At 33.6% G+C, this 13,272-nt stretch overlaps 1 protein-coding gene across 1 annotated transcript; it reads left to right on the top strand.

The window, feature by feature from the left end:
- The first annotated feature begins 1,857 nt into the window (after positions 1–1,857).
- Positions 1,858–4,414, top strand: LOC107063101 (exopolygalacturonase-like). Its single transcript, XM_015314548.1, has 3 exons — positions 1,858–2,022; positions 3,577–4,092; positions 4,178–4,414. Exons 1-3 carry the CDS (start codon positions 1,858–1,860, stop codon positions 4,412–4,414), a joined length of 918 nt encoding a protein of 305 aa, XP_015170034.1.
- Positions 4,415–13,272: the final 8,858 nt, after the last annotated feature.

Raw genomic sequence — 13,272 nt, 5'->3', positions numbered from 1 at the left:
TACTTTATCTCTATTGTTTGTATTTCTTTCCAAACTACTATGGTAAATCGTAGATGCTCTCGTACACAAACTTTGATCCTTTAGTTCATTCTATATTTTTTATATCAAAGGATTTTTTAGACTTATAAGTTTATATTTTCGCATTAAATATTGAAAGTTTCTAAATCAATTGAGCGGGGGGTTTTGATTTACTAGCGAGATATGGATAGATGTCATTATGAATTTTGGGTTAGATTTATCAATTTACTCTTTGTCTCTATTGTTTGTACAAGGTATTTCTTTCCAAACTACTATAGTGAGTAAATCGTAGATGCTCTTGTAAACAAACTTCGATTCTGGAGCATATTTAGTTCGGTCCTTATGACTATCAAATTAAAGGATTTTTTAGACTTATAAATTTATATTTTCGTATTAAAAATTGAACTTTTCTAAATTAATTAATGGGGGTTTGAATTTACTAGCGAGTTAAGGATAAATGTCATTATGACCTACATAAATTTTTGGTTGGGACATTTTCTAAGAATGGAAGTGTGAATTTGCTAATAAGCTTAGCTGGCAATTTAATAAACTTACCATGATATTATATTTACTTGCCTTTCTTATTAGTCAATAATAAAATCTTTAATTTTTGGAGTAACCAAATCTAAATAAATTTATGAAGGAAATATATTTTGTAAAAAAAAAAGGTGTATATAACCACAAGTGAAAAAAGCAAAATGAGAACAAAAAAATGACTTCAAACTCTTGTTTCAAAATAGTCTTTATATTAGGCCTTGTTTTTGTATGCACTAATGCTCAAGAAAAGGTCTTCAATGTCCATTCCTATGGTGCTAAAGCAGATGGAAGGACGGACGATAGTAAGGTAAGAACCAAAAATTTACTTTTTGATGTGTTCTTAGTTATTATCGAATTCACACGAGTAAAAATATTAATTTCACTTACAAACTCGTTCTACCCCTTTTTACTTGTCTAATTGGCTTGGAGCTCCTTGAGAAACTAATTCCTTGGGTAGATTTTACTTAATTGTCTTTTGCACTCCTCATAAGAAAACATTAACCAAAGGTATAATTTAACTTGTCTTATAAAAAAAATTTAATATAAGGAATACATATCACAAAAGATCGAAAAAGTTACTAGCTATAAATTCATTCATTATTAGTAGATCCATTTCATTTAAGGCATTACTACATGTATAAAAGAGTCTCATTTGCTAAGGTAAATGACACCCCCATAGTAGAATAGGAAGTTCCACATTGGCAAAATATAATGTTGGCTATATAAGTAAGTAGGTTTTGTAACATCATTAAAAATCATGCGGGCCTAGGCCCAAAACGAACAATATTACTAGTGGATTAAGTCATTACAAATGATATCAGAACCACTTTCTATGTTGGCCTTGTCGATGTGGACTAGAGTTCAACTGAGTTTAGAAAAATCTTGATAAGAAGGGAAAAACCTTAGTGTTGAGTATAGACAAATTTCATGCGGTTGGACAAACCTCAATCTTACTATAAGAAGTCCCATGTCGGCAAACCAAAGGTGATATCGTAGGTATATAATTAAGCAACTCTTACATTCTAGTGATGCATTTGAAAGTCGTGTGGGTCTAGGCCCATAATAGATAATATCACTAGCGGACTAGATCGTTACAAGTTACTAATAAAATAATAATCATGACAAATTTATTATCTAATTATGTCTTGTTTTATTTATTTATAATGAAAGGCACTTTTGAATGGTTGGAGGGATGCATGCAAGTGGAATGGAAAAGCCACATTGTTGATACCTTTGGGGGAATATATGGTAAATGGTGCAATCTTTAAAGGACCATGCAATGGATCGACCATGACCTTCGAAATGAAAGGAGTTATTAAAGCTCCAACAGATCCAAAGATATTCTGCAATGAGTATTGGGTTCGTTTTCAGTATATGAATGGCTTAAAGATTAAAGGACATGGAACATTTGATGGACAAGGGGCATGTGCTTGGGGAAAGCATCAATGTGCAACCCCCCTTCCCTTTGTAAGTTTTAATTTATTATGATATGTTTTATAATTTCAACTAAAACTATTATATTTTTGATGAATTCCACTTTAACTATATTCCTTCTTAGTAAAAATTGTTTGTTTGATTAGGGATTATATGAACACCATTTGAAGGAAAATATTTTATTTATATTCTCATAAGTTCTCAAATTTAAATTCTAACTTCTCTCTATTTCTCTATAGTATATTTCTGTATATTGAAAATAACTAGCAGCATCTCTATTTATAATAGTAACAAACCAAATTAAATTAGGACTAGAAAATATATTTTTATATGAACTAGGACAAACAAATCTTAACTAAATATTTATTTAATAAATATAAAAAATAACAAATTCTAAACAATTTCGAGTTACTACTCCAACGTTGAATTATTATTCTATTAATATTCTCCCGTAATTTAAAGTTGTATACTCTTGCACTTTTCTTCAATTTCATTCGTGTCGTTGTTGTTGTATTGAAGAACTTATCTTTAATCTTCAATTGTTGGATTACTTCTCTTCAATTCTCATTTATTTTTTCTTGGTTGTGTTGGAGCACCTCTCTTCAACTTTCAACATTTAGAGAACTTTCTCTCTAACTCACTTTTTTTTTTGGTTGTGTTGGAGCACTTCTCTCCAAATTCCAAGTGTTGAATCATGTTCTCTCCAACTCACAAAATTTTTTGTGGTGGTTGTGTTGAAGCACTTCTCTCCAACTTTCAAGTGCTGAAGCACTTTGTCTCCAACTCTAGTTGATGCCCTTCTCATCAACTCTTTTTTTTTTAGCATTTTCTCTTAAACTCTCATTGATGCCCTTCCCACCAATTCCTATTTTTTAGCATTTTCTCACCAACTCTCGTTGATGCCCTTCCCACCAACTCTTTTTTTTAATTTTTACTTTCTCCAACTTTTAATTTAGAGAAGAGCTTCTTCCTCTCGTGCTTGTTTGCACTTCTTTAAATCTACAATGTTTTTGTAAGTCCTTCCTCCTAGCATGTTTTTTTCATGCATATATCATTTTCGGCGTTTTTTTCAATATGATCATTGGTCAGATGGACGACATATATGGATCATAGACACCCATCGGAAGCGGAAACTCTTTAATTCTCTACCAGGATCGTAAAAGCTCTAATATCAATTTGAAGAAAAATAATCTTACTATGACTAGAAAACATATTCCTATATGAACTAGGACAAACAAATTCTAACTAGACATTAATTTAATAAATATAAAAAATAGCAAATGCTAAACAACTTCAAATTATTATTCCAATAACATTCAAATTTTGATTCAACTTATATGACGTAAGATTTTGAAAAAAGTATTCTAATATTGATTCATTATTTGACGTAGTTGAAATTTTAATTCTGGTCAGTAAAATCATTTTGCTTACATAATACTACCTTTATTTAGTTGAGTCCTTTTTGTGCCCTAATTGTCTGATAAAAGTTATAGTGGAAATTGAGATAGATAGCTTCTACTATTATAAGGTCACAAAGTCATTATATAATATTGTTTCTGATGATGCCTTGTTTTACATTTGAATCAGACAGTTGGATTCTATTTTATCAAGAATTTGATTGTGCATGACATACATTCAAACAATAGCAAGGGTGTACACATCAACGTCTTCAATTGCACTAATGGGTTTTTTAGGCATGTTAAAATAACGGCACCAGATGACAGCCCTAACACTGACGGTATTCGTATAGGCTACTCAAACAACATCCATATCGTGGATTCAAACATTGGTACCGGAGATGATTGTATATCTATGGTAGCAGGCAGTCAAAGCATCAACATTTCAGGAGTCACTTGTGGCCCTGGCCATGGAATAAGTATAGGTAGCTTAGGCAAACTATCTAAAAATGATGTTGTGAAGGATATACACATCAAAAATTGCACTTTCATCAATACTCAAAATGGTGTGAGAATTAAGACTTGGGCATCATCAATGACCGGTATGGCTACAAATATAACATTTGAGGATATTATCATGATAAAAGCATCAAATCCTATATTAATTGATCAACAATATTGTCCAACGGGTAATTGTAAAAAACAGGTACTTGCATTTCCCTTCGATCTTTAAATTTATTAGGTTAGGTATGTCGGAAGGTCATGTTGATGATTTGTTTTTAACATATTAGGGAAGCTCAGTGCAAGTGAAGGAGGTGACATACAAAAACATAAGGGGATCTTCAAGTTCAAAAGTAGCAGTTATATTTGATTGTAGTGATTCACATCCTTGTAATGGAATCATAGTTAAAGATATCAATTTGGTATATAATGAGCGTGATGGTCCTGCAACGTCATCAGCGTGTGAAAACGCCATAGGAAAAGCTACGGGTATCGAATTGCCTCCAAGTTGTTTAAAAAAGTCATAAGCATAAATTTATATAATTTTAATATAGAAATAGTCTTCCAGGTTGAAAATTTTCCTCCTGTGTTATTAATATAGAATAATAGCCAATTTTTGTTGCAACAATGTGTCTATAGTCTATACGAGCATTGTATTTGTAACATTACAAAAGGTTGTTTTCTGTTTTGGAACTCCTATATCAACCTCCTTGAACCTTTATTTTTCTATTGATGCTTGAAAGAGATTTGTGGTGCGGTTTTCAATGTGAACAAGCTAAGTGCATTTCAGTGAAGAATTTCATAAACTCAAATTTGAGTTTACGTATTTTATTAAGTATGTCCAAAGGGTGATTGTTGACTTAGTCAAAGGATTCACATGAATACCAAGGTGATGATTGAGAGTGAGGATTATTGGTTTGTTTAGTAATTGATTTGATGAACATGGATTTAATATTTTAGTCAAGATGAGTTTAAATCAAGTTTAATAAAGTATCTTGTTACAGATTTTCTTATGAGAGGGCATGATGCATCACAATAGGGTGTGATATTATTATCTTGTGTGCTTGATAATAGGACCCCTTTGCCAGGTTGAACTTTTATGTATCTAACAATTCTCAGATATATGCTTCCATGTGTGTCTTTTTTGATTGTTGAACAAATTGACTTAAAGGTTTGCACCCCAAATCATGGTAAGATAGAGTAGCTTTCCTATCAACCTCTGATAAATACCTTGATCAGCTCGAGGATCACCTTCAGTAGCATCTGAGTTGGTGTTTTGAGGTCAGTTTGCAATTGTTATCAATAGGAGTTATTGGTTGTTTTGCATTTCCCAAGCCAGTTTCTGAGACCAGTTTTAATGCTTACTTTCTTTGATGCATTTGTGTCCCTTGTTTTTTCCAAATCAACTCATTCAGATCTAGGATCCTTTTCTTTTCTCTTTTTTTATTTTTATTTTAGCAGTCCTTTTGTCTTTCCTAAGATTTATAACTTCCTCATGAACATCACTACCATACTCATCATCTCCTTAATCAAACAAATTTAATTGTCTGAATCTTCATTTGCTTTTGTTTCACTCTCCCAATCAGATCCAACTACTGAAATATCAGCTGGCAGCAGTAGCAGAAGAAGTCCCATCCAAGTCTGCTCCATCACTAGTAGAAGTCCTATCCAAGTCCTCTCCAACACTAGAAGAAGTCCTACTCAAGTCTTCACCCAACTCTTCCCCAACATTAACAAATGTATCATCCACAACAGGTTCTTGAGGTTGTGCAACCTCTTCAAACCCTAAACCCTCACTATCCTCGAACGTTTGACTAGATTTTTTTTATTATCAAAAGTAGCATTAGATTCCTCACCCACTTCATATCCAAATTCAGGTGAGACCACAACAGGTTCTTCAACTAAATGAGTCACATAAAGTTCAACAATATCTCCATTTTTAACTGAGGTACAATATCCACAATATCTCTATCACTTTTAACTTCAACAACGTGACGAGCTTTAGTGGCCTTAATATAAACAATATAACCACAACAATTACAACCAATTTCTTTAACATAATCAACAAATTCAAAGTAGGAAAATTTATCAACGTCTACATGACCAAAACAATCAGTGACAATACCTCCATCGTACTTAATACAAGGTTTTGTTGTAATTTTTCATGGTGAAACCTCAAGATGACGTACACATCCATTGCCAAACTAAAAAGATTTTAAAAAATAAGCTTTAGGCAAAAACCTAAACTCAAATGCTACAACCATACATGCATCCGAATGAAACTTGGGTAAGTTTTTTTTCATCAAGAAACACTAGAAATTTAAAAAAAATCCCTTTACGATATGCGTTGAAGATCCCTTCACAATAAACTGAGTTAGGTTTAGTTGTAGAATGACAATTGGATTTGAGATTTAGTGGATATTTGTTTAGAAATGGGTCGGATTTTATTTTGGAAACAAGGAGTTATATATAATTTAGTAAGTTATTTCTTTAAATCATTAGCAACGTGGACGAATGAAAATGCTTAACAACATCCAGCCTTCAACCAGGTTGGTATATGAAGGGTTGAAAAAAATTCACTTCAAAGATATTAAGAGGAGTATTTAAACACTCATATAGTTTGAGTGTTAACATAAGTTGTGCTGCCAAATTCAGGGAAATTTTTTGTGTGTTTTCTCAAAAATAAACTGTGTAAAACATATCATATTACACCCTCTTTTCCATAATAATTGTTCATCTACCTTCTTCTTTTTATATTTTGCTTCTTTTTTAAAAACAATTTTACTGGTTTATTAAATGCTTAATTTTTCAAAAAAAAATTCTCAAAATAAGTGGTTTTGATCTTCCAAAATCAAGCTCTAAGTGTCTATCTACGTAATCAAGAACAAATTAACTTTATTTTTTTTCTAGATTTTCTCTTATTTACATATCCCTAAAAAGTATTCCCTCTATTAAACAATAGTTGACCACTATTGACTTGGCACACCCCCTTAAGTAACAATAAATAATAGGGGTAATATTACTATATTATCCTTTGGCTTTATTAAATTTAATATTTTAAGAAATGTGTTAGATGATAAATAGTATTTAATAGCATGAGTAAAATAGACGAAAAGGTAAATTATCTCTTAATTTTCTAAATTGGACAAATCTTGTTGGACAACTATTTTTGGACGGAGATAGTATTGTAAATTGATCATTGTTTATGATATCCTTATATAGGTTCTATATTAAGGATAAATTACGCGGTTAAGCAAACGTATAATACTTAATTACTCATCATAGCTATAGTTTGCTATAGTTACCACTCGCGACTGACATTAACCATTAATTATGCGGGCTGACTTTCGAGTTGTATGTAATTAGTCATGTTTGTATAATTTGCCACATTTGTATAATTCGCAACTAACAATTATTCGTTTGATTTGTATTTGTATTTGTATACGATCGTTTGTATTTGTATATGACAATGATTTCCTTTGGTTTCTCGATTTTGTCACCATATACATTCAATCTTTTTGTGTATAACTTTTAAAAGTTTGTATTAACATGTAGTTTTTGAATTTTGTATAATATAATTTATATAATGTAATTTATATAATATATTTTGTATAACTGTTTAAAGTTCATATGTTTATGTTTGTATCAATTTGTTATTTCGATTTTGATCATATTTGTATAATTCCAAGCTTTAGGTCACTCAATTATACAAAACACACCAAATTATACAAACGTACTAGCGAATTATACAAACGAGATGCGAATTATACAAATTATTGCCCTCTCTCGCTTGCGTCTCTCCCCCCTCTCCCAATCTCACTCTCCTCTCTCCTCTCTCCTCTCTCTCCCAATCTCGTTCGCCTCTCTCCTCTCTCCCAATCTCGCTCGTCACTCTCCTCCCTATAACATGTAGCTACTTATTGTAATTAGCAAACTATAGCTATGTAGCGTAATTAGACTATTTTTGAGTGGCTATATACGAAAGTTCCTCATTAATTAAAATATCAATTTTTCTAGGAGAAGGTATTTTTTTAAAAGGTGTGCTAAAGGCTAAGTGGAACCTTATTATGAAGAGGAGAGAGTACTAAAGTTTGTTACATACAACCTTTATATTTCTTATGTATCCTTATTGAACGAAAATAATATAGTTATCCGAATATCAAAATCTTAAAATCTATAATAAAATTGTACTTACTCCAAAGAAATAACTCCTCCATTTTTTATATGCATTTATATGGACTTGCGAATCTTTCCATCAAATATATATCCAAACAAAATTATGCACCGAGCCCCTCTAAGTTGTGCATCAAGATTGAAGAAGAGCAAGCAATTGACCATATATCTTAGTTGATAGAATAGCCAATTATATGTTTAGACATCATATATATTTAGACAACTAAAAAACGTAAAGATAAAAAGAGAAGATTTTAAATAGTGATAAATCGACATGCTCGCACTAAAGATTTCTACTTGTTTTATGAGTAGAAGGTACAATGAGATTAGAAGGTGGACTTAATTAATGACCAAATATCATGACAAACTATAGTGATGCCCATTTTCGACAATTGTTATGCTTATTAGTTTTTCACCGCTCTAACTCGTACTAGGATTTATGATTGTATAAAGTTCTTTTTTTCTTCCATGTTGCAAGACTATTTTGAGAAAATGTTACTCACTTCATTTCAAAAAAAAAAATTACTTTCCTTTTAATCTGTTTAAAAAAAAAAATGATCCATTTTCCTCTTTGGTAATATTTTTCTTTCAAAAAGACATTTTGATATATTTTTCATAACTTTAACCAGATTAAGAATTCTTTCTTTACTTATTATAAAAACTTCATACTCCTAATTAGTCAAATTAGGACATTGTTTAAAACAAAGGGAGGGAATATAAAATTAGCCACAAGATACACTGCCATGTACCATGTAGATTTACTGAAGATACAAAAACGTAAAAGACTATGTCTGTTCCAATATATGTCCTTTAACTCAGCTTTATACTCTTCTAGTTGTGTCAAGAGGTAAAGCTGAATAATTCATCATCACCTCAAACTTCGGCACCTTCTTCTCCAGCTTCCGTTTCCCCTCGAGCCGATTTCATCCAATCTGAAATCTTGAGAACATGTACATAATTGAATGCATCCAATTAAATTAATTTTAAATATACTAGTAGTTGTTATACGGTTAATGCAAATATACATATATCTCGATACAAATTTTCAGAGAGACACATAACATCAAGCATCAAATTATGAGCTGGGTTTAACTTCATTCCGCCATCCGGATATCATCGTATACCCCAGCACGGGCAGCAGCTAAAGCTGTCTCTTTCATGACTTGGGGATGTGAAATATTGCTTAACAAAAGGAGATTATACAGATGTGTCCATGTTAAGAAGTTGGAGGTGTTGTCCATTGCATCCCACAATAATCGACGGGCAGTCCTCGTACATTTAGCATAAACCGCTGAAAACTCGAAAGTCTGTGGTTTATTTGCCCTTATTTCTTACCATAAATAAGTTTTCCTTTTAGGAAAAGATTTTAATATTTTGACTAGTCCTTTTCTTGTAGGAAAGGTTTTAGGACTCTATAAATATAGGCTTGTTCCTTCTAACTTAATTAGCATTCACAATATAGTCCTAGGGTTTTGAGAGTTGCGGTTATGGAGGAGAATTTTGTGTACCTCCTTGTATTCCGAGTGAATTGGTTGAGGTTGTTTCTCTCTATATTTTGTACTCTCATATTTATAGTGGATTGCTCATCTCCTTTGTGGACGTAAGTCGATTGACCGAACCACGTTAAATTTGTCTCTTTTGGTGTGTTTTTCGCTTGTCTTCTTACTCATGGTCTTTCGAGGTTTGCTTTGCTAGCTTCCGCATTACACCTGCTTTTTCCTAACAGGAGGGGCTTGACAGCCTCAGCTACAAGTTCAGCATCCGATTTCATAAAGCGGCGGTGCTGCCATAATGTTTTGTTAACAAAGAAAGAAATATAAGATGATGAAAACAGGAAGAATGGATCGGAGTACAGTAGCGTCCAATTTATAGAAAATATTTAAATGTCATTTTGGGAAGTATCAACATTAACCACTAATTAATTACTCATGCTTTGAAAAACTCACATTATTTCTTGACTACCGAACAGTCATTTTGGAAAATACCAGCTACTATAAGAATTTTTCAACTCACATGCCTTAAATACCTCATAATCAACTCTGATGAGATTACAATTTTAGTTAATCACACAGTTAGCATTAGTTAGAGTTAACAGAGTTAGTTGGTTAAGTTGTTATTCTGTCAGATCAAGTTAGTTAGCTGAAATAGTGTATATATACACAATACTGTATTGATTATACTCTCTTAGTTCATTCTCAATAAAAAATCTTTTTACTTCTCTCTCTCTGAATGCTCCTCTCGTGAAGCTTAAACCTCCATTAATGGAGGAAGCTTAATATTTTCCAGCTTATGCTGTTGATTTTGTCATGGTATCAGAGCAAGGGATGTTCTCTGTTTTCCGCATCTGCATTACTTCGTGAGTATTGCACATCCAGTTTCTTTTTCTTCTTCTTCTTTCGATTCGATTTCACGATCTGTGATTTAGGGATTTCGTGATTACTTGTTCCCCTGTTTCTTTGTGTTCACTTCCTTAGATCTCGTTTTCTCTCTTCTGTTTTTTCCCTTTGTAAATCCTGAAATTGTCCCCAACATTGATCTTCAATTTTCATCCATGGGTGATGCACCAGTTGTTGCTCCTCAAATAGATTTCAGTAGTCCACTCTATTTGCATCCTTCTGAGAACGCAGGTTCAACATTATTACCAGCTGTTTTTGATGGAACTGGGTACAGATCATGGAGACGAGCTGTACTCAGGGCCCTATCTGTTAAAAGTAAGACTGGTTTCATCACTGGGAAAGTTGTTAAGCCAACTTCTACAGATCCTTTATTCCCGCAATGGGAGAGGTGTGATGATATGGTGACCTCATGGATTCTCAATTCCCTCTCACCTGATTTGCGCGACAGTTTACAGTATGTTAACAATGCCATGGAACTTTGGACTGAATTAGAAGAAAGATATGACCAGACTAATGGTTGTAAACTCTATCAGTTACAAAAGGAGATCAATGATCTTGTGTAAGGAACTTTGGATATCACTGGTTATTACACGAAGATGAAGAAACTATGGGAGGAGATGAACACTCTTGACGTTCACTCCCACTGTACTTGTGTATGTGTCTGTGGTGGTAAGGCCAAAATGCACCAAGCTGAACAGGATAGGAGACTTGTACATTTTCTGATGGGTTTGAATGAGATGTACACTATTGTGAGAGGAAGCATTCTCATGATGCCTGCATTACCTAGCATGGCACAAGCTTTTGCTATATTGTTACAGGAGGAAAGACAAAGGGAAGTTAGACCTCACAATCACACTACTTTGGAATCCACTTCACTAAATGCCTCTGTTTCACCTAATGTTGCTACAGGATCCAGAGTTTTCAGGACCAACTATGCATCTTCAAGAGGAGGTACTACTGTGTTCAGAGGTAATTCTAGCACTGGTAATAAATCAAATCTGTTTTGTGACTTCTGCAAACGTACTAGTCATACCAAGGATAGATTCTACAAACTTCATGGTTATCCATCCAATTCTAGACCTCCTAAGGGAAGAAGCTCAGGTTCTGCAGCAAATGCATACAGTTCTGAAGATGACAAGAATCACAATGAGGAGTCTGATGAGTCAAAGAGGCAAATGCCATTGAATCTGTCCAAAGGTCAATATGAGCAATTGCTTAACCTCCTGGGATCTCTGCAAGCTAGAAATAGGACTAATGGCTCAGGAAATATGCTTAGTGGAGCTGTGAACCTAGCAGGTATTTTAGCTTGCTATTCTTCAATTACTGAGATAGGTAATCTATCATGTAAATGTACTAGATTAGCTGCTGATTCTTGGATCATAGACTCAGGAGCATCACATCACATGACTTACACCAAAAATGCCTTAACTAACCTTAGAACACTACCTTATCCTTCCTTGATCACCTTACCAAATGGATACAAAGTCAAGGTAACTGAAATTGGTGATGTTTGTTTGAATTCAACATTGACTCTGTACAAAGTTTTATTCATACCTAGTTTCAAATTTAATTTGATTTCAGTTCATTGTTTGGCACTCCAACTCAAAGGAACAGTCAGTTTTAACAGTTCTTCTTGTCTATTGCAGGGCCCTTCTCTGAAGAGTCCTCTGGGACTTGGTAGAGCTAGGAATGGATTGTATTTTTTCTGCCCAAAATGCCACAACTGTGGTCCAGTTTCTGGTGGTCTATCTTCTGTCCTCTGTTGTTCTACTGATAGTTTTTTTAATTACCAACATGTTCCTTCCTTAGTTCAAAGTAAACAAGTCTTAACTGGGCCTGAGTGTCAAGCTTCACCATCTACTGTAAAAGGGTCTCCTGTTTCTAATAAAGAAGCTTACACTGTTGATTTTTCTTCCAGTTCTGTCAATAATTTTCCTTCCTTTGCTGTAAATTCTGTCCATACCAATGCTCAGGATAGTGAATTTTTGTGGCATACTAGACTTGGACATGTACCTTTTGTTAAGATGAGAGGTATTTCTACCATACCAATACATTTTTCAAACAAACAACCTTTTACTTGCACCATCTGTCCCATGGCTAGACAAACCAGAATACCCTTCCCTGACAGCCTTACCACAACCACAAATGTGTTTGAACTACTTCACATTGACCTATGGGGACCATATCATGTGCCTACTCATGATGGTTATCATTATTTCCTAACCATGGTAGATGATCATAGTAGGTCTACTTGGACTCAATTACTCCGATGCAAAAGTAATGCATTACAAACTGTAAAAGCCTTCATAACTCTTATAGAAACCCAATTCCAAACTAAACTTAAGACTATCAGATCTGATAATGGTTTAGAGTTCACAAGTGCTGAAGCAACTTGTTTTTTCCAAGAAAAAGGCATCATACACCAAAGATCCTGTCCTTATACACCTCAACAGAATGGTGTGGTAGAAAGGAAACACAAATACCTCCTTGAAACAGCAAGGGCACTCTTGTTCCAATCAAAACTACCTATCAGATATTGGGGCGAATGTGTCCTCACTGCCACTTATCTCATAAATAGACTACCCACAAAACTGTTGCAAAACAAATCTCCATATGAACTACTGTATCACCAAAGGCCAACCTATTCCCACCTTAGAAGTTTTGGATGCCTTTGTTTTCCAACCATTTTGAAGAATCACAAGGATAAATTTGAACCAAGAGCCACACCACACATTTTTATTGGATACCCTTATAATACAAAAGGTTACAAGGTCCTAGACTTGGCTACCAAAAGAATTCATGTATCCAGGGATGTT

This window comes from Solanum tuberosum, unplaced genomic scaffold (genome assembly GCF_000226075.1).
Source record: "Solanum tuberosum cultivar DM 1-3 516 R44 unplaced genomic scaffold, SolTub_3.0 scf00305, whole genome shotgun sequence".
Lineage (NCBI taxonomy): Eukaryota > Viridiplantae > Streptophyta > Magnoliopsida > Solanales > Solanaceae > Solanum > Solanum tuberosum.
This window is presented reverse-complemented; position numbering and strand designations above follow the sequence as displayed.